The sequence below is a fragment of the Coregonus lavaretus genome (assembly GCF_964263955.1).
Source record: "Coregonus lavaretus genome assembly, chromosome: 3".
In the NCBI taxonomy this organism is placed as follows: Eukaryota; Metazoa; Chordata; class Actinopteri; order Salmoniformes; family Salmonidae; genus Coregonus; species Coregonus lavaretus.
In genome coordinates, this window is record NC_139990.1 from 24,413,302 (window position 1) to 24,436,251 (window position 22,950).

The window sequence follows — 22,950 nt, forward strand, 5'->3', positions numbered from 1 at the left end:
GCGTATTATTGAGCTGTGTATAGGAATGTATTTTGTTTTTCCTTTAGAACTGGGGCAGAGAATATGAGTACTGACTTGTCATAAAGCCTGCATATTTTTAAACATAACAGCCTGTTTGCCAATGTGGTAGTTGAAAAGTAGACAAGTAAAAAATATGTCAGCAAAATTTTGCTCAAGCCTAACCCCTTGAATAACACACCCACCATTGTTTAAACTTCAAAACCACCCCCAAAGGGTCTGTAGGGGCATGGCAAGTTAAACCGGGCCAATCCTTGACCTTGCTGCACACACCTTACTACGGTTGTAATCCCATCAGTGATTCAGCCAATCAGCTCCTTGTATTCCCCTCATTGACCATAGCTGAGCCCCACGGCATCTGTTAAGATGAGGTTATAGTAGAAGTGCTCTGAGAAGAGTGGCTGTGGTGGCTCTAGTGTGTGTGTGGAGGAGGGGGGGTTCTGGAAAACGTGAAGCTCTGACGTGTGTGTAAGTGTGCCCGTGTCCCTCCAGTATGGCTGGTGGGAGGGCGTATTGATCATTCCGCCTGTTGGGCAGTGATGACATTGATTCTTATTACACCCTGTTAAAGCAGAGGTCCCTCACCACCTGTTACCAAGGGCAACCAGCAAATGGCTTCCAGAGGGGCTGAGATGCATCATCTCCGTTGGACACACATACACAAAGGTGCACACACACACACACACACACACACACAAACTAATTTCAATAGACATTCTCTCCCCTCTGAGTCCCATCCACAAAATATCAGCGGGGATTGTATCATTAGAACTCTCTAGTGTAGAGTAGTAACATTCCTCCCGTGATGAAAAGCTCTCAGCCATGGTTTGTGAGTCATTGGGAATCTTTATGGTTACCCCACAAGGATGTTCAGCACTGTTCAGTGGAACTAATGTCTTCTGTGACTCAGAACAGACTTGAAATGGCCTGATTGGTTGGGCAACAGGAAGAAGTGAATCATTTATTGATGTGCTCGTTTCGTAACAGGAAGTGAGGTCACACCCATTGATCAAAAGTGACGGTTCCGATCTAACTGTCAAGCTGTTGGACAGCGATGGATGAGAAGTGACAGAAAAGAAGACAAGAGACCGAACACGAAGAGTGAGGGGGGAATAAAGTAGTGAAAGAATAGAACACTGGAGAGAAAGTGAGACCGGGATGAGACAGGAAGAAAGTCAGGAGTCCTAATACAAACCAAAGGATCGGCGAGGAGGGCGTGTTTGAGAAAGAGGGATGGACATTTAGAGGGGAGAAGTTGAGTTGAAAGGAAAAAGGAGGAGGAAGGAAGCAGAGGTTTTCATTAAGTGTGAGGGGGAGTGGAGTCAATGAATCATGGCCTAACGAGGATGAGCCTCATTACGACCCGGTGTTGCCACGGGGACGGATTGAGAAAATGTACTCTGGTTAAGGCAGGCCGGGATACTCGTTAGAACTCATTAATCATTGGTCACAACCATGTCTGCTAGCTCTCAGGCTCTATCTACTTGAGGAACCATCTTTGTTCTTGAGGGACACATTGAGAGAAGTGTTGCTGTGGTTTAAGTCAGATTGAAAAGGAGATTGGCTCGAAGATGAATGAGAAAATGGGCACCTCGGAACTAGGAACTCAAACAAGCGGGAAAAATAGGTGCTTATACACCCAGCCAAATCACTTCTGAACATTAGACTAATTCAGAGTAAAGTTTCTGGAGCACTTATTCGTCTTTGCACTCGCTTTAGTGGAAGTTTGACAGACTCCATTAAAAAGTAAAGATGGTTTCTCTAAGGGCTCACTTGATGAAAACTTGTCCATCTTGTAGGCTTTTTTATTTTTATTTTTTTTACTCTGGTATACTCAGCATTGAGCCCTATCATTTCAAACTTAAAAATCTTTAATTAAATAGGGATGAACAAAAAAAGTTGAACAAAGACACTGTCATCACACAAGTTGTTATTACCTGGATAGTTGTGTTTAGTAAATAAACTTGTACTGATAGCTGATGAAAAATCAGCTGGAGTGTGTCCAAGTCTACCCGAAGAGATGCTGTCTGTTTTTGTCAGGCTATGCTGTCTCTTTTTGCTGATACAGTTTGGCTTAAAAACCCTAGATCAGATGAACTCTCTCTGAACTCACTATAGGGACTTTGTAGCAAAGTATAAAACACACACCTGTAACTGCATCAGCCAATTGTAAACCCATTATAGGACTGCAGCCTCCTTTATCAATACTTCTCTTTATTGCAGCTGTCTTTCTCTCTGCCACTTATTCAACCCTGCACCCCCCCACTTCTACTCTAAGTCCACTGCATCATTCTTTCATATTTCCATTTTCTTTACCTCTGCATCACTCCATTTCTGCCTGCTCTCATTCTCTGCCTCTCTCTCTTCCTTTATTTATTGGTCTTTGTCTCATGGTAAAATCCAGATAGATTCCCTCTAGATATGTTGGCCATGAGAGGTAGCTGTCACAGGCCAAACCCTTTTACACAATCAGTCTCTCAGATCGGTGTCCTATTGTAGATTAAATCTCCAAAATACATCAATGGAGTAATTAATTGGCCCAAAAATAAAGCCATTGAAAGACCAACTCTGAACAGCTGCCTGGTGTCAGCCAAACATCCAATTAATCCAGTAATAAAACAACCAGACAGATAGACAACTTGTTTAAGCATGCACCCAATGAAGTTTGTCCAATACAGTACAAACGACTCCATTGTGATGGAAAATTATGTTAGAGTGACATATAGATTTTCAGACTTTATGTACTAAAAACCCATTGGCAGTGTAAAAAGATCATAAAGAGAACACCATTATCGTGGAATAAGCGATATAAACAGAGGCATTTCTAAAATGAAAGGGCAACAGAATGAAGAAAGAGTGATGATAAAGAGACTGTAGATCAACAGAAAGGCAACAACTGGGCTTGTTGTGGAATAAAAAATGATCTGTATTACAAATCCTGACTCAAACAGAGGAAGTCGAGCTGACGGCCAGATTGAGAATGGGAATGGCATCAGAGGGTGAAATGGGCAAAACGGCATATCAGGATAAAACCCTCAAACATTGTTTTGTTGGAGAAAGTACAAGATAAAAAGCCAGTGACAGGATAATACAGACGGATGATGGATCATAACAATAGGGCCATTACAAGGCCTGAGGGCTTAGAGCCTTTCGATTCGTCTCTTATTCGGCTTCCTATTGGCCAGGTGGTCTCTCTGGGTTGCCGTTGCCACGGTAGCAGGTTTGTTATCTGGCCTCACCTCAGTGGTCATGTTCCTCTCTGGTAAGATTAGATTAGAGTGCCTCAGCCAGTCTCCTGTGGGCTCCATTGTGTGTTTAACTCTTGAGCTCACTCTCGTTAGTCAAGTTCAATTATAATTGGACCAAGACTTCGTTAAAAAAATCTGATTAGTAAAGGTTATTCAACAAAAACGTTCCCTCCAGTAAAAAGTTAGTATGTCAAATCCAGGAAATAGGCTACTTTTAGCATTATTGTTTTTGTTTAATAGTGATCTAATAGCACAGTAAGGAATTAAGTTATTCTAATGATAGTTCTTTACTTTATCTTTATTTATTTATTGGAATTAAAATAGTTAAATTTGCAGACAGACAGATTGTGCCGTCATTTTATGATAGAGATCTATTTACTTGGATGTCGTCAGTCAAACCTAATGCCACTGACCGCCATGCCCCACTAATAGGGGACCATGTTGAGGTCACCATTTGAAGTTTTGAGTCAACCACTCTTGGCCTCCACTGCACCCCAAACAGATGGATTTGTTAATGTCTCCCGGTTATCTGTTTATCAGGATGTTTGTATGCGGATTACGTTAGGAGGCCCTCTCTCTCCCACTCTGTCTCCCTAACTACAATCACAAACCCTGGATTGGACGGTCAGAGGGGTGAAGCGAAAACTAGACTGGGCCATTTTGTTGCGTGTTTAGAAAAGTCAACGTTTCTGATTAAATGTTGTTCTTCTTGTTATCACAGGACTTTGCTGAGGACCACTGCGGGGGTCCACCCCCACCTTCCACCTCCATCTCTTCTTTCTGAACCATTGTTTCATCCACTTCCTGTGAACTTCGACGATAGTGACTGATTGCATGCTGCATCTGCCAGTCTCAGCAGGTTCAAGACTGTGAGTATCAACGAGTTTCTCTCCTATTGCGGACATGGTTAGATTTCTCTTTGAGCTCAGTGGAGCAGTATGTAAAAGCAACAGCACCATGGGAGAGGGCATCTTGGGTGATTGAATTTGATCAATGTCCCAACTTCTATTCTCAGCCCAGCGATTTTGATTTCATAATGCACTTTACTTGATCAGCAAAGTCCCAAAGCCAAGGTATTGTAATCCCCCTATAGCAATGCCGATCACAACCTTGATGCAGTTACTGGCGCAATATCTAAAGTGGCAGCACTTGTATAAGCTCCGGAGAGACATATGGTTAGCTAAATCCATTGTGTGTGGCCCTAACGATATTACTCTGATCTCTCAATGTTTTCACTAGGGCTGGGAATTGCTAGGGACCTCACAATACGATATTAACACTATAGTTAGGGGCCAATACGAAATGTATTGCAATTCTCACGATTCTATATGTATTGAGATTCGACACTGTGATTTTATTGCGACTCGATGTTCCAAACATATTGCTCAACATATGTGTGCTGCAGAGGGACACGAGAGACATGAGAAAATATGTTTTGTTCAGTCATGGTAAGGCCCTTCGTTAAGGCCCTTTGAGTGACTAGATGGCCCTGGTTAGCTCACGGGCTGTGGAGAAGTTCTTGTTTCGGACAGATGGGTCTCCTCGCGGCTCTTGTCCTCCTATCAGCCATGTTGGCAGAATCCTTTGTGTGGGATTACATGGGACTGCTGCACTGTCAGGTGTGCCAAGGTTGGCTTTGTGCAGGGAAGGTTGCTGAGAGTAAAGGTGAAAATAGACACAGTAACACTCAACAGAGGCGTGGGTAGACCATTCAGCCCAGGTGTGGGGAAACCCTGTTAGTTTTGGCCAGTGTTGACGAGTTGTCAGTCATTGTTCCACAGCAATTCATTTTAGTCAGTATTTGGATAGAAGGTTGGCTCACATGAATTTTCAGCTGTGCTTAGGGTTTCTGATGCTAAATGGACTACTGGAAAAGCATGTGAGATGATTCTCAAATGTAATTGCAGGGGTAGCCTTTCCTCACTCACACCCAGCTGAGTGGTCAACATAGGGTCAGTTTTAAATCATTTGATAATGGGGCATACCTTAAGCCGAAAGGGAGGACATTGAAAATATACTGACCCTGTATAGAATGTCCACTTTGTACATTCTGAATATTGTGTTTGTTTGATTATGGGGTTTTCACCTGTACTGTCCCAGGTTTTCTTTTTGTCACACAACACAATGCCACAGATGTCTCAAGTTTTGAGGGGTGTGCAATTGGCATGCTGATTGCAGGAATGCCCACCAGAAATGTTGCCAGAGAATTGAATGTTCCAGAGAATTGAATGTTCATTTCTCTACCACAAGCCGCCACCAACATCATTTTAGAGAATTTGGCAGTATGTCCAACCGGCCTCACAACTGGAGACCACTTGTAACCACGCTAGCCAAGGACCTCCACATCCGGCTTCTTCACCTGCGGGATCGTCTGAGACCAGCCACCCGGACAGCTGATGAAACTGAGGAGTATTTCTGTCTGTCATAAAGTCATTTTGTGGGGAAAAAAAGTATTCTGATTGGCTGGGCCTGGCTCCCAAGTGGGTGGGCCTATGCCCTGTTTCCATTGATCATCCTTGAGATGTTTCTACAACTTGATTGGAGTCCATTTCTGGTAAATTCTATTGATTGGACATGATTTGGAAAGGCACACAGCTGTCTTTATATAAGGTTCCACAGTTGACAGTGCATGTCAGAGAAGAAACCAAGCCATGAGGTCGCAGGAATTGTCCGTAGAGCTTCGAGACAGGATTGTGTCGAGGCACAGATCTGGGGAAGGTGTCTGCAGCATTGAAGGTCCCCAAGAACACAGTGGCCTCCATCATTCTTAAATGGAAGAAGTTTGGAACCACCAAGAATCTTCCTAGAGCTGGCCGCCCGGCCAATCCGAGCAATCGGGGGAAGAAGGGCCTTGGCCAGGGAGGTGACCAAGAACCTGATGGTCACTCTGACAGAGCCCAAGGATTTCTCTGTACTTTGCGCCGTTCATCTTTCCCTCAATCCTGACTAGTCTCCCAATCCCTGCCACTGAAAAACATCCCCACAGCATGATGCTTCTCCACCACCGTGTTTCACCGTAGGGATGGTGCCAGGTTCCTCCAGACGTGACGCTTTGCATTCAGGCCAAAGAGTTCAATCTTGGTTTCATCAGACCAGAGAATCTTGTTTCTCATCTTCTGAGAGTCCTTTAGGCGCCTTTGGCAAACTCCAAGCGGGCTGTCATGTGCCTTTTACTAAGGAGTGGCTTCTGTCTGGCCACTCTACCATAAAGGCCTGATTGGTGGAGTGCTGCAGAGATGGTTGTCCTTCTCCACAGAGGAACTCTGGAGCTCTGTCAGAGTTACCATCAGGTTCTTGTTCACCTCCCTGACCAAGGCCTGATTTGCTCAGTTTAGCCGGGCGGCAAGCTCTAGGAAGAGTCTTGGGGACCTTCAATGCTGCAGAGCATTTTTTTTTACCCTTACCCAGATCTGTGACCTTATATAGACAGCTGTGTGCCTTTCCAAATCATGTCCAATCAATTGAATTTACTACAGGTGGACTCCAATCAAGTTGTAGAAACATCTCAAGGATGATCAATGGAAACAGGATGCACCTGAGCTCAATTTTGAGTATCATAGCAAAGGATCTGAATACTTATGTAAATAAGTATTTCATATTTTTTTTTTTTATGTAAACATTTCGAACAACCTGTTTTCGCTTTGTCATTATGGGATATTGTTATTTAATCAATTTTAGAATAAGGCTGTAACGTAACAAAACGTGGAATAAGTCAAGGGGTCTGAATACTTTCCGAATGCACTATAAATGTGTAAAAACTTGTCACTCTCTGGAGGGGCATAAACATTAACGAATGTTACCTCTTTATGTTCTATTTTCCCATTTTCCTTAATACCTTCAAAATGAACTGAGTTTGGAATAAGGATCGCCACCCCCACCAAACTTTTTTCAGTTTTTCATGTTCCAATTGTGATAAATGTGTTTCTTGGAGGAATATTGCCTGTGCTTTCTCCTTTTGTATTTTTTGCAATAACCTTACTTCTCTTAATAGGATTGTTCAAACCATTCACATTTAGGGACACCAACTTAATGAAATTAGTAATATGTTGCATTATGTTTGTACATCAAGATGATATTGGAACCGCTGGTAACAAAAAAACATTCAAACCCTGAACATCTGAGTACAGAATCTCAGTAAAATAACAAAAAGTAGACCTCCAAAGAAAGGGGTTGCACAATGCCGCCCTCACCACACACCCCATGTGGTTCGAGGAGAAAGATCCACGCAATGTGGAGGCCCCTTTCTAGCAGTGTGAAGATAGTAGAAAATTCACCCTCTACACACTCTAGCTATGACCAGTTTCCTACTCACACCTGCCGGTCTTGGTTAGTATTCAAGAGTCAGTGTTCCGTTTGAAAGATTCACTTCGTTTGTGAGTTTTCAAATAAAACGTTGTTGCAGTTAGTAAAGTGAGTGATACTTTCCTGGAAATAATGTTAGGTCAGTATGTGGGGCGGCAGGTAGCTTAGTGGGTAAGAGCGTTGTGCCAGTAACCGAAAGGTTGCTGGTTCTAATCCCCGAGCCGACTAGGTGAAAAATCTGTCGATGTGCCCTTGAGCAAGGCACTTAACCCTAATTGCTCATGTAAGTCGCTCTGGATAAGAGCGTCTGCTAAATGACTAAAATGTAAATGTTAACCGATTGGCCTTAATCCTCGAGTGACTCTCAAAGCTGGGTTATAGCCTATAAACAATGACAATTTTAGCCCCAAAACAAATTAGCCGGGCTGAGGTTACATACTATTTGGCTAGCTTTAAATTGCTCAGTTAACCCAGCCCAGCACTTTGTTAGCTAACCACCCAGCCATAGTTGCTATCCATCTACCCTAGCTAGCTAAACCGCCATCTGTAAGTGCTATCCACCCACCTCATATTTGAGCCCTAGGAAATTCCCCATACCTGTTATTACAAATCACCTATGTATCCTTAGAATTAGGTCTCCGCTTGAATTCCTGCAATCTGTCCCTTGCTCGTTGTACTGTCTCCTCTCCTCCGGCTCCGGCTATGTTCCGCTCCCCTCCCACACATTACCAAGTCAACACGTTGTTGTTGTCCATCACTGTTGATGCTGTTGGGCCCGTCCTCTCCTCCGTCTGGTACCTTGACACTGAATCCCCTCTTCCTCATGTCCTGCGCTGCCTCGGCCGCACTGCTGTAGACCCTCGGACCGGACTCCCAGTGAATTCTCATCTTGACCATGGGGTATTGAAAGTGTTTTCCTTTTTCTTTAAGAGCTCTCCTCAGTCCAGCATAGGATTTGCGTCTCTGAATCACCTCATGAGTGCAATCGTGGTCGAATGACAGTATGCGTGTTCCATGCTTAATCTTCCTCTGCCAGGCTTTCCTCAAAATAATTTCCTTCGTATTGTATTGAAGGAAGTTGACAACAACCTATCTAGGAGGTAGATCAGTGCTTGGTTTTTGAGCAAGTGCTCCCTGGATCTGAAGATCTGTGTCTGTCAGAAGAGAAAATTCATTTTTTAAGTTTATCTTCTATGAATTGGGGCATATCTCTTCCCTCTGCCGCCTCAGCAATACCGTAAATATGGATATTGTTGCGCCTGGACCTTCCCTCAAGGTCCATCAGTTTCCCCTGTATTCGTCGTTGTTGTTTCAATGACAGGAGGAGAGCTTCGCCAATTTCCATGTTTTGTTCTTCCAGCTGTCCGATCTGTGTCTCTGGCCCTTTCAAAGCTGTACTTTGGGTGTGAAGTTCCTCTTTAGTTTCCTGGAGCCTCACTGTAACCTCATGTTTGAATTCCTCTAACTCCTTCTTTATTTCCTTCTTAATTTCGTCCTTGAATGTAGTCAGGTTCCTTCTCATTTCGGTTCTAAGTTTGCACATTTCTCTGCTAATACTTATCAGCATTTCCTTTGCCAGGTTCCTCTCCATCTAACTTTTGTCTTTTGCCTCCCCCCTAAATCTAGAATGGAGGACACCTTATACTTGTACTCCATGCCTCCTCAGAATGTAGCTACAGCAAGAAAGGTGGGTTCGGAGTCGGGTTGCTTCACGGCAAAAAAGTTGACACAAATCGACGTTCCTCCCAACCTATCCCCGGCTGCGATCGATGAGGCAGGCAGGGGAAACCATGGGAACTGTCACCGCCTTGCCTCCTTCCATCCCTCAGAGGAGGAGATGGTCACGGAGTCTTAGCACATCGATTCCCAGGTGACAGGCCAACCATTAGGCTTAATGACAAAATACTCACAAAGCCGCTACTGCTGTGTAGACTGCTGCATAGCGTTAAGTGAAATTTGTTTGCATGTTTTTTCCAATAACCCAAGGGGAGCGCAACATCAATCCTCATTCATACAGTACTTGTTTCATGCTGGTCATATAATAGCACAGGTAGATGGAAAATGAGGAGACCATATGAAAAGGACTGGTCTTTTTTTTAAACCTTTATTTAACTAGGCAAGTCAGTTAAGAACAAATTCTTATTTACAATGACGGCCTACCCCAGCCAAACCGGGATGACGCTGGGCCAATTGTGCACCGCCTTATGGGACTCCCAATCACGGCCGGATTGTGATACAGCCTGGAATCAAACCAGGGTCTGTAGTGACGCCTCTAGGACTGAGATGCAGTGCCTTAGACCGCTGCACCACTCAGGAGCCAACTTTGTCCAGGTTTTGCCCAGGTTTCCATCTGGAGAGTGTAACCGGAGTGCTTTGGATAATTTCTGAAGATCTCTTTCTACTACAGTACAAGTGCCTGCCTTTGACATGTTCTTGATAAGTGGCTAAGGCGCCGCTTCCGCTTGCAAGAAATGCCCAAGGACACTGACACTAGCTCTTAAAGACCCTGGTTTCGCTTACTGCTCTTAAAATGGCGGGTTATGGATTTGTGAATAAACACCAGCCCCCCCTATTGAGGAGAGGCCACCGCTGAAGGTTAGAAGACAAAAGCTATGTCAATAACACTCAAGTTGCCAGGGCATAGAAACGTCAAACTCCATTTAAATCAAAAGAGAAAGAGTGGAGGGAGGGAGGGTTTAAGGGGGAGGATATAGACATGGCGAACAGAGAGAAAGCAAAAGAGCAATGGGAAAAAGAGGAGGATGACTTGCAGTGGAAAAGTGTGAAAGATGAAAAGAACGATGCTATACAGAAAAGGTATAGCGATAAGGGAAAAGATGGCTTTCGACACATGTGGCAAGATGAGATCTTGGGCCACCAATGGTGGTGATAACAGGTACTTAGCTCTCACACTCTAGCACCTGGAGCTCTCCGATAATGCACCTCTATGCTGACTCAGAACAGCAGCCAGCTGTCCAGGGAGAGAGTGACCACAGTAACCCAGCTCTGGGATGTCCTCACCACGAGCGTGACATTACAGTTTTCTCAAAGTGCCGCAGAAGGGGGACTGAGGGTCTCCGATTGCTTCACCCACACTAATACTCACACACACACACACATGCATACATACACACACACACAGGCATACTTCCACTTGCTCTGACACACACACACCGTGAACACCAATCACTCTAAACTTTGCTAAAGTCTCACAGGGCTAGTTGTTAGGTGTCATGCCCACCAGGGAGCAGAGCCCAGAAAGAAAAGCACTTCTGTGATTCAAAGCCCTCTCGTTTGGTAATCACTCCCATGTCTCACTGTTGCTTTCAGCACTCCCCAATTATCGCCGTGTCAGCCGGTCCAGCCGAGTGTTAGGGACACTAAAGAATGGTCTATTTTTAGAAGAAAGAGGGCCACATCTTCTGTCCATATGGGCTCACAGACACAAGCTGAGAAACTTTGAAAGAAGACTTAATGTGGAAAGGAATAGGAAAATAGAGCAATCTATGGGCTCACACAAACACACACTTGCTGTACACAAGGAGATACACACGCATACACACTTTCTCACAAACAGTAAGGCTCAGAGACGTGCACTCTTGGGAAGGTTGCAGAATCGGCTGGGTATCGGTCGTTTCAAGAGAATGAGAGCTTGCATTATACCTGCGAGGACGGTCAATCATTTCTATCTATGATAGCTCTACTATCACAGACAGTGTTTTATGGACTTGTGGTTTGAGGCTTGGCTGAGTACAGAAAGACAACGTCATCCTTTGTTGACAAAGTTCATATGGCCTAGATGAAACTAGTACAGTAGCTGGCTGCACTGAGGAGGATCAATGTGTTTGGAACTGTCCTGGGATCAGAAGCCAGGGTTGTATAATATTGTAAGACATGCGTGGTGTTAGGCTGTTCTGAGTACAGGGTGATCAAAGAAGTGGACCAGAGCAGCAGGCGGTAGGCCGAGATGAGAGGGGAGAAAGCAAAGTGGCATGGGGAGAAAAGAGGAGCAAAAAACGACAGAAGTACAGCTAAAAAGACTGGCGATTCGAGGAATGATTGAGGAATGATCCGAATAAGAAAGAATGATGATTGAAGATAGGGAAGCAGAAGAAAGGGCTTTGGAAGAGTGGGGATGGAGAAAGATTGCAAAGAGAAGGGGAAATTGGGAAAAAAAGAGGACAGAGCGGGTGAACGAGGGACCCTCCAGTCCTGCTTCTACTTTTCATCTCTCCCTGAAGATGAGTGAGGGCCTATTTTTAAACCCCTTCATCTGTCTAATCATTCCTCGGAGATCTGACGTTCATCTTTCGCCTCTTTTCTTTTGCGACCATCGCTCGTTGTTCAGCGTCCTTGATTTCAGTGAGAATCTCTCTCTTTCAAACAGTTTAATAACAACCTCTTGCCCTTCCCCTGTTTTCTCACTGACAATCGAAGATAATTACTTTGATGCGATGCGAAAACAGAGTACCCCCCCCCCCTTTTATTTCCAATGTGGAATTCATTGTCTCTTCCCCAAACAAAGTTAATAGAATCATAAAATGATAACTCTGAATCATAGTGACTTGATCGTTTCTTGGGCCCTGCTCTCTCTCTCTCAAGGCTTGATGTTCTTACATTTGCATGGAAGACACTTTAGAGTTATGCCTCTAACTTGGCCCTCTTGAGGGCAACTGGCACAGGCTTTCAACATATCAAACATATAAATAAAAAATTACCTCCTTCCTTCAGGCAACGTTGACTCTTTCTTTCCGCTAGGTATTCGTCTGATGCAGCCACCCCTCGTCCTCAAAGTGGTTCTGGCCTTCGAGTCGCCTGGGGAAATTCCACAGATGGCGGCCAAGAGAGACGAGAAGGGCAGAAATAGAGTTAGCGGAGAGCAACGGAATGCGACGTTAAGACCACAAAGTGTTTCTAAGGGACCCGATAACAGAGGGCTTATGTTACCACTCCACCTCCCTTCTCACTGTACCCTATTGCCCAAAAGTCTACGCCCTACCGTGCCAAAGAGAGAATATGAATGGGAGTCAATGATTGAAATGAATAGCGTTGTGTTGGTAAAGTTAGACACAGGCGGACACACATACGCATGCACTCAGATACACACACACACACACACAGCCAATGGATCCCCAATCCTTCATGAGCGATGGCTCTGCAGCTCTCTACTGCACACAGAGTAATGAGAACTTCTGGTCTGTGGAGCCCAGTGCATTTATCACATGCTCACACTTAATGGTCCCTCTGCCAAGGCTCAGCACTACGCCTGCTAGCCTCCCGCTACAAACAGGACTGTTTGTCTCCACCGTCTCTCTACAGCTGTGTGTGTGTGTGTGTGTACACACGTGTGTGTGTGTGGTTGGGAGTATACTGTCTCATTGTTGATTATCACTCTCTCGCTCTTTCTCCTATGGTCCCTCTCCAATGCACTGCTCTTTCATTCACTCCTCATATCATCCATCTCTCTCTCTCCATCCCTCCCTCTCTCTCTCATTCTCCCCTCTGTTTCTCTTCTCTAGGAGAGAAGGCTCTTTTGGTGTTTGTCCTTCAGCATAACACCAGGCACACGCAGTGAAAGATGACTGCTGGATTAGCTGTCATGATGAAAGCTTATCCCAGTTTTTCATTTGCAACCATTTCATATGCAACCATTTCAACGATTTTACTGAGTTACAGTTCATATAAGGAAATCTGTCAATTGAAATAAAGTAATTAGGCCCTAATCCATGGATTTCACATGACTGGGCAGGGGCACAGCCATGGGCCTGGGAGGGCATAGGTCCACCCACTGGGCAGCCAGGCCCAGGCAATCAGAATGAGTTTTTCCCCACAAAATGACTTAATTACAGACGGAAATACTCCTCAGTTTCATCAGCTGTCCGGGTGGCTGGCTCAGAAGATCCCGCAGGTGAAGAAGCTGGATGTGGAGGTCCTAGGCTGGTGTGGTTACACGTGGTCTGCGGTTGTGAGGCTGGTTGGACGTACTGCCAAATTCTCTAAAATGACGTTGGCGGCGGCTTATGGTAGATTAACATGAAATTCTCTGGTGGACATTCCTGCAGTCAGCATGTCAATTGCACTCTCCCTCAAAACTTGAGACATCTGTGGAATTGTGTTGTATGACAAAACTGCACTTTTTAGAGTAGCCTTTTATTGTCCCCAGCACAAGGTGCACCAGTGTAGTGATCATGCTGTTTAATCAGCTTCTTGATATGCCAAACCTGGCAGGTAGATGGATAATCTTGGTAAAGGATAAATACTCACTAACAGGGTAGAGCACGGCACTTGTAACGCCAAGGTAGTGGGTTCGATCCCCGGGACCACCCATACACAAAAAAATGTATGCACGCATGACTGTAAGTCGCTTTGGATAAAAGCGTCTGCTAAATGGCATATTATTATTATTATTATTATTATTATTATTATTATTATTATTATGTAAACACATTTGTGACCAACCGGCTCGATTTGGTCTTATGTAGCAAAATTTGAAATTGTGTTTTTTACATTGGATAAAAGTAGAGACTCAGAGCTAGAAAATGGTTTATCATACACTACAGTTGAGGATATACAAGAAATTAATTCTGCTTTGAAAGTTGATAAACCTGTAACCTCACTTTTGAGAAAAGGGCCCTTGAATGTTTTTGTACACCTACTGGAGAGGTCTTCTTTGTCTACCCCCATTCAGCATCGTTCACACCCTCTTAAGCTTTAGCCCCACCCAGCTCTTTAAGGATTCACATGTGAGGCCATGTACTAAACAACCAAAGATTTCAAGACTAAAGGTTGGTTTATACTACGGGTGTGTTCGTAAATTCAATCTGGAGTGCCAGAGTGTGCTCAGAGCGTTTTGCTCTCGAAGCGTTCAGAGCGCACTGGACGCTCTGGCTGAGGAGTAGGGTTGATCCGAGCGTTCTGCCTAACAGCAGCAGTCAAGCACCCAAGATAACTGGCTAACATTGGCTAGCTTGCTAGCTACTTCCAGACACAAATGAGGGAACAGCTCACTCTGACCATTTACTCACCCTAGCAGAGCTGGTTAGACTGTTTTTATGTTGTCCAGAGCGTTGGTGACTGCAACTGTGCTGCTGGCAACAATTTAATTACGCTTTTTTGCCAACGTTTACTGACACTGGCCATATTCAATGGGTGTTGAGCGTTCGAAAATTAATCAGTTATTCTGCGCTCTGGCACACTCAGACGAGTGCTCTGAAATCGGAGTAGATAGCCAGAGCGAATCTAACAGCTAACAGTAGCTAGCTAGCTAAACAATGAACCATAATCCCAACTCATAACGTTACTACCCTGCATGAATCTGCAGGTAGCTAACCAACCAGGTTCAATGTTAATTAGCTAGCTAACATTAGGCTATAAATAGCAATGCAATGGGCTCTGAGATACGAATAATATTAGTACACAGATCATACATGTAACGTTAGCTAGCAAGCCAGCCGGCTAAAGTTAGCTAGCTAGCTAAAAGTACTTTGTTCTATATCAAGACAACTGAACAGATATGATTTGTGTTATCTGTAGGCTGATCTCCACCAAATCCATTTTAGGCCTATTGAGCCAGAGGGAGGATCTTGCTGAAGAACAGTCAACTCATCTTCCTTACATTTTTTTCAGCCATTTTGACCTGGTTTTCCTCTCTCCTAGAGACCATTCGTGATAAACATTCTTTGACATGCGTTTCGGTTAATAACACGCCTTGCCAGTCGGTACGCTGTAATGTCTGTAAGGTGCCACAACAATGTATGAGCAGACACAATGATTAAGTATTTAATCACAGCGTAAAGCGTCAGGAAGCGAGCAGGCGAGGCTGTGGCATTTTACGCTGCCTAGCGCTGTATTCAAAATGGAGGGCTTAAAAGGTGCACCGATAGATCCCATTGATAGATCCCATTGATTCATAACCTGTGAATTTACAGACTGCGGTAAAATGGAAAATCACTCGTACAAAGTGATCATTCTATTGTGTCAGGAGGATATCAGGAAGCAGTGAGCTCAGCTTTGTACCAAACCCTCTCCTTTCTAATTTACTTCTTTATCCTGGAGGAAAGGTAGTGCGTTCTGTACAGATGTTTAATGACAACTTTGGGATTCTCAAAAGCCTCTTTGTGAAAATACAGTACTACAGACTCAGCAATGGCTGGTCTTCCTGCATACCTTTCCTGCTCTCACATTCTCTGTTAGATCAGTGGCAAGAAGAGGGAGAGAATGGGAGAGGGAGAGAATGAGAGAAACTGATAGACCTGGTGAGAAAATAAAAACAAAAGACCCGTTGGGAAAAAGAAAGAAAGGGAGACCCATTGAGGAAAACAAAAAGGGAGACCCATTGAGGAAAACAAAGCACGCGCACAAGACAAGACACAGACATCACATTATCCTAAAACGATCCTGTCTGGGCCTGGCAGTTTCAGGTGAAAGAGCTGACGCTGTGATGCTCGGAGGAAAACGCTGGCACTCATCTTTAAAAGGCCTCCTAATGATCCCTGAGGGCTGCCTGGCTGTGAGAGGAAATGGAGGAATTAGCACAAAAGGAGCCGCCGCCCACCAAAGCCGCTGACCACTGGGATATTCCCAGGTCGCGCCAGGGTTCCGTGACAGATCTTGTTTCTGCCGCCAAAGCAGATACTGGGATTTTGCCGGGTGGGTGGCGACTGGCTAGGAGGAGATTGGCAGCTGACTTGCTAGCCGTGTCCCATGGATCATCAGAGACCGGGAAAGAGCAGTGCAAGGCACACACACACATGGAAATGACACACACACACACGGAACTGAACACTGAGCTGTAACACGCACACAGCTGCCAACTGCATCAATTCATACACAGCCACTGACCTATAGAAGTAGGTAGGTACTTCAAGCTTCATTCACAAAGGTTACTCATGTTCAACACGAGCAATGGTCAGTACCATCTAATCAGTAATCCTGTGAAAAAATTATTTTACATAGAACATGCAGCCATTGATGTGTGCTACAGACAACATTGATTTCTCCAAGCACAAACAATGTGCTCGGAAGCAGAAACATATGCAATGCCATCAGTTATTTTAATGACCGCTCGTAATGCAACTGATCATGTGCATTTGATTTGTTTCATTTTCAGGCTCAGGTTCATTCAACCCATCGTAAAACAGACCCATGCAGTGTAGAAATGTTCAACCTGATTTTTATATGCCTGGATCTTTCAGTCAATATATCAATGCCACACTTGCTTTTGGTGCGCTTGGGGTGTACAGGTCCCAATACAGTTGTAAAAGTGTATTTCAATGATTGCCAAGCCCCACACACACATACAGTACTTCTTTGCTGTGTGCGTGTTTGATCAGCCCTGAGTGTAATATGTTAATGGTTGCTTCAGATTGTTTCACTGATAATATTCTCAACCTTTTACAGGGCATTACGTTAATTTAGCGAAATGCTTCGACATGTCCGCACACACAGGACTAGATAAGCTTACTTGAATTCTTTGGGAACAGACTAAAACTCCTCTTCAGACACTAGTTCTGTGTCATCAAGCTCCATTTCATATTTGATGATGAAATGATAGTAGATCATCATAGAGTCCACATACTACGTAAGAGTCTGTTGCTAACATCGTCATGCCAATGCTATCCTTCTTATCCCTTCAATCATGCCAGTTGAGATCTGGCCGTTCCAAGGCTAATTTGCGTTCTGCTAGAGTAGAGTCTTGTCAACACACCCCGTCTCTGATCATCTGTGAGCCACGGTGTCTGCCAGGGTCCCGTAAAGTTCAGCCATGTTAGCGGCCACCAGTAACATTAGGGGCAAGGGAAATACACCAGTATGTATTAGAAGATTACGTTGTCTTGTCACATGACATTGAGATTAGTTTTTCTGCTTCATCCCAACTATTACTTTGTGGAAATCTTTGCTAGTGTGTGTATGCTACCTGCATCTCCCCCTCCAAAGCATAGGTTACTGTAGCCTACTGGCGACGTTACAAGTGTTATTCAGAAATTAGGGAGATATTTTTAATTAGAGAAGAATGGATAAACGTTTTAAATGCTAGTTAATTAAGGATACTATAGTTATTACGTTTCACATTGGATTTATTAACTACAAAAATTTAAAAGTATGTTTTTATTCTGGTGCCGCTCTGCACCACAAGCTTGTTAGCTAGCTAAGCCTCCTCCTCCACCCTCGCTCGCTCTCTCCTCACCCGCAAAATTTTAGTTGCATCCCACGCTGTACACTTGTCTATCACACATATAAACAACTAGGCTATAGCTTGCCCGCTTCATTGCAGGCTGCTCTATCCACACTGATTGGTGAAGTAATTTAATGTCGAGCTTCATGTAAAAAAAAAACATATTTTATATTTCAGAGGTTTCAAAAGGAACATAAAGGAACGATATAAAGCGTTACTTATTTTGTGTTCGAGATGGTTCAGAACTTTATTTTGCTGTTCGGAACAGTGGAACGGAACGCAAAAAATAATGGTTCTGTTCAGAATGAAACGATTGGAAAATAATTTTGGTTCCAATCCCTGCTCTCGACTGACCGTACATATAAACTAGGCTTGAGCTGACCGTACATATAAGCTAGGCTTGGGCTGACCGTACATATAAGCTAGGCTTGGGCTGACCGTACATATAACCGTACTTGGGCGACAGGCTTTGCCGCTAAAAGATGAGGAGCAGTAAGGCCTTGATAGAATTAAAATAAGTCACGGCTGAAAATTGGCCAATTGAAGGCCAATGATTACTTTAAACCTCAAGGTGGTCTTTCCAACCAGTGATAGTGACGGGTATTCTGTTTACGGTACCCTCAAGCTGTCCCGCTCCCACTTAAGATTACTTACTTAAGCCCTGATCACCACAAATCAGCTATAAGATTTACCTTACGCATGTAGTTTTTCCGCAAGGTCTGTAAGCCAATAGTGGCAAAGCCCCCCTTTCTTCTTCCATTGCTCCTGCATTGTAAGAGCCTTTCACCCCCCTCAACTCACTACAACCCAGAGGTCCCAGAAATTGAATTAAAATATGCTTTTTTCAAGCCCGCCTGAGTCCACTCAAGCTGTGAAGAGTTAGTCTTGGTGTTGTGCTTACAGAACCTCATTGTGGACCCTCTAGGTGTAGAAAGCATTGCATGTCTTGAGGGGCTGTGTTTACGCTAGCTTAGATATGTGCAGATGAGGAATGAATAACAATAAAGTAGGTACGTGTGAATGAACGTTGGCCGTCCTAGCAGGGAGTAATCTAATGCTGTATGGAATGACACACACCCACCGTTGGCAAGCTACTCAAATAGGAAGACTGCCTATACCGAACAAAGTTCATCTTAGTTTTTGCAGGATGCAGAGCTCAATTTTGTCTCTTCCCCTCTCTAACAAACTCACAAATGCTGTGACTCCTTCATGTAGTGTGGTCACATGATGCCCTCCCCTACTATATTTTTGCCCTTGACTTCAAACCAGGGGCAACCCCCAGCCTTCGCAGTAACATGGGACGCAAATGAGAGGAAATTAAGCAATTCACTAAACTCTAAGTCTCTAAATCTAATAACAAACATGAGGGCAGCGACCCGTGTTGTGGTCTGTAGATTGGAAGCTCTTGTTTGTCCGTGGGTCATTGTAACCCTTTTCAACCATGGTACCGGTGTAGTCTGCGGGAAACAATCCTTTATATATTCCCCAATTCCATAGTTTTCTCACAGAGCCCGAGTACGTAAAAACAATAAAAAATAAATGAGAAAAGGTTGGACTGGTCCCTCGAAATAAATGACACACTGTTTGAGGATCCACATTCCCATGCATTGACACAAACCAAAAGTGCAGAGGAGGTTTTGGAACTATGTAGTACATAACAGAGATGATGTGTTTAGATAATTGTGGTGTAGAAGCTGGCGGACGCGTGTGGAGTGATTTTCATGGACTGTAATCAGTCTCAGCTGAAGTGGGGTTTTCCCTGATCGCTCCAAAACCTCTGGCGTGCGCCGGTGACCGCAGAGAGAGGGTTGAGAAGTTGAGTGGTAGGGTGACTGACACCCATGCCTCTTGTGGAATTGTAGGGGGAGAGCTAGATCTCTTCTTTAAAGCCTGAACATCCTTCCAGGGTAGTTAATTCCTGCAGTTGGTCTTTCCACATAGGGAAGCTAACTTCTTGCTTGAACAGAAGAACCTCAAGTTACACTCCCCTCATATGTATTTGGACAGTGAAGCTAAAAATGTGACTTTATACTCCAACATATATACTCCAAATGTTTCATACGAGGCGACAGTACAGAATGTCACCTTTTTATTTGAGGGTATTTTCATACATACCTGTTTTACCGTTTAGGAATGAAAGCACTTTATGTATCTAGTCTCCCTATTTGGACAAATGTACTTAGTGTGTTAAAGTAGTCAAAAGTTTAGTATTTGGTCCCATATTCATACAAACTCGTTGAATGCCAGTTACTATTGGGAAAACCAACCCAAAACACAACCAAAACAAACTGCAAATGCATCCAACGAGTTTGTAGAGTCAACAGGTTGATGTAGTCATTGTGTGCTAAGAATATTGGACCAAATACTAAACTTTTGATTGATTGTTCATCTCTGGTGACTGGTCTTTATACATTTAGAACACAGCATAGCAAACAGAAGCAAACCTCTTAAATCAATCCAAGATGGCTTCAGTCGTCTCCTGTTGCAGTTGCATACAATACTTTTGATATTTTGCCTCTTGACAGCAAATGTCCCCACAGTTGTGACTGCCACAACCCAGGCAGGCGCCACCACAATAGAGAACAAGTTGAAGAGCTAGTGATTTTTCGTCTCAGGGGTCTTTGTCTCCCAGCTGGGAGCTCTTAGCAGCGCAGTAACAACCACTCTATTGGAGAAGATGGGAATGTATGTTCTCACTTTTAGCTCCTCAACTCACTGGTGAGGTAAGCTGAAGGTGGACTGAAAGCAGCTGGGCCTTAGCTCACAGTCATACTATATGACCTTGGCTTGCCCAGAAAAACTATACAACATTGTTTCATTTGTTCTATTATATTGGTCTGGAAACAAACTTTCCATCTCCTGTACAGATACTACATTACCCGTTTTCATGATGTGTCGTGCTGATTATGCTAGTCAGTGGGGGAAGTTTTGAACACGTCCCCTCTTTGTGTAATATGATCACAGAAATTACCTCAAAGACTTTCCCATGTTACTTCCTCCAAACATCGATTGAATTACAACTCGAGTTGACTCATCCATTAATTTCTCTACAGTCTGACAGTAGTGGAGCAGTAGGTCTTGCGTGTCTGAGTGGGTGTAATCCTTTAGAGTAGAGGCTACCGTGAGCCACAACGTAAACACGACTAAACTCTAATGCTAATCCTTATCATTTATAGCGGGGGGGCCATGACTGTCTGACCTTGCGGCTAAGCACAACACCTGCACGGAATCTAAACTAGGATGGCGTAGGCTAATTGAAATTGATGGCGAGGGCTCCTGTTTGTTGACTTTGGGAGGGCAGTTAGTTAGCGGAGCACACTAACATCCTGTCTCTAGCGCAGTGTTTCCCAAACTCGGTCCTCAGGACCCCAAGGGGTGCACGTTTTGGTTACACAGCTGATTCAAATTATCAAAGCTTGACTATTTTTTAATCAGCTGTGTAGTGCTAGGGCAAAAAACTAAACATGCACCCCTTCGGGTCCTGAGGACCGAGTTTGGGAAACCCTGCTCTAGCGAGTCAGTAGAGTCAGGCCTAATTTAAGGATGCATTCCTCACAGCATTCCTCACGAAAGAGTCAGAGAGTCAGGATTTTAGAATGCTACCCTAGTAATTGTAGAAAATATATATCTCGCTCTGTGTAATCCACTTGGTATATCAACTGATGCAGTCGTTACAATATAAAAATTTCCTCTGAACTTATGTGGAACATTATAAAATGAGTCAAACAACTTCAATGAAACTATAAATTGACTCATTCAAAATGTTTCGATGAAAGCAGGCAGCCTAAAGTCGGTCATTTAATATTTCTGACCATAACTGCCTGGTGTCAGTCTGACCTTGGAAAAAAGTTTTTTATTTATTAGTGGTAACATTTAGTTTAGTTTTATGAGTTCTGGACTGCTGCCGGTGTCATGAGTTGATAGACCAGAACATGGAGACAATCACGTGAATCAATTGTCCTGTGAGATTTATTTTTGTGCATTACTTTCAAAATTGTAATGAAGAATACATGTTGTTATGCTCACAGGTTTGAGCTCTTGATTTGCCATTAGATGCCATTAGGCTATGATGAATCATAACTGTAGCTTTTTGTTTAGATAATGCAAGCAAAAAATGCCTCTTTTGTCCTGAAATTGTATCATTCAATTAATAGACATCAGTTCCTGAATAAATGTTATTTAAATCAAATCGATTAATTTGTGAAAACCACTAGCCAATTGAGAAAAGGTCATAAGTTGAGCAATTACAGATTTGGCAGTCTCTGCTGCATGATATATGAAATAGGTTTTCAACGTGTGTATTCTATGACCCCTTTTCATCTGATTGAACTGAATTTAATTCCTCTCTTCTCCTTCCATATTTCCCTCCACAGACAGTGCTCATTGGATCGGAGCCCCACACCATGACTTGCTGAAGCCCTTTTTGCTGCTACCCACCCCCCTTCTCCTCATTCAAGATGGTCCTTCCGGAACGGATGAGGTGGCGTCTCCTGCTGGCAGCCCTCACACTCACTTCCTGTCTACTGTCCGCCATGGCCACGCCCTTTCCCAAGGACCTGGAGCCAATCAACGTTGTCGGATGGGAGCGTGAGTAGCCCCACCAGCCCCCTGATTGGCTTAGAGTGATTTAAAAGGCCAAGTGGTGCCATGTTGTGTATTTTTCCTCTGTGATATAAGGGGATTAATTTAGTAGCACAGGACTGGTTGTTAGAGTGCCCTAATATGATGTGACATATAAATCTACCCCAGAGATAGGGGAGGAAGATTGCTGTGATATTTGTCAATAGCAGCACGCAAGGAAACAGATACCCTATTTGCATGGCCTAAAGCTGTCTCAGAGCCCTAATGCTACCTTGTTAATACATTGATGAGCTGAAGTCTGGCAGTAGAGTTGGCCTGCACATGAGATGAGTGTCTTGTGCAACTTAAACACAATATTAGATTAAGCAGAGATGTGCACTCAAAATGGCCATCATTGGTTTTTGAGTGGGTGTTGGGCACAGTCTTCCCACAGTTCTCCAACTATATGTGGGTCTATCGGCTCCAGGAGGTATGTTTTACATAATAGTTAATGAGCCGGACAGGTTCTATACATTATCGGTGTGAGAAAGGTGGATAAAGAGAGGCAAAGGAGAAAGTGTCACTGAGGGGCTGTCATTGGCATTGTGGCATTAGACAGGAGTTGGTTTGTGCGGTCAACAGCTTAGA

The 22,950-nt window shown here is 43.9% G+C and overlaps 1 protein-coding gene across 1 annotated transcript in view; it reads left to right on the top strand.

The window, feature by feature from the left end:
* LOC311125327 (semaphorin-6D-like) overlaps positions 1-22,950 on the top strand; it is a 122,946-nt gene that overhangs the window by 62,474 nt on the left and 37,522 nt on the right. The window contains exons 3-4 of the mRNA XM_084158394.1: positions 3,988-4,135; positions 22,116-22,329. Coding sequence (XP_084014520.1) covers positions 22,200-22,329 — 130 coding nt within the window. The 5' untranslated portion in view covers positions 3,988-4,135; positions 22,116-22,199. The remainder of the gene's footprint in view (positions 1-3,987; positions 4,136-22,115; positions 22,330-22,950) is intronic.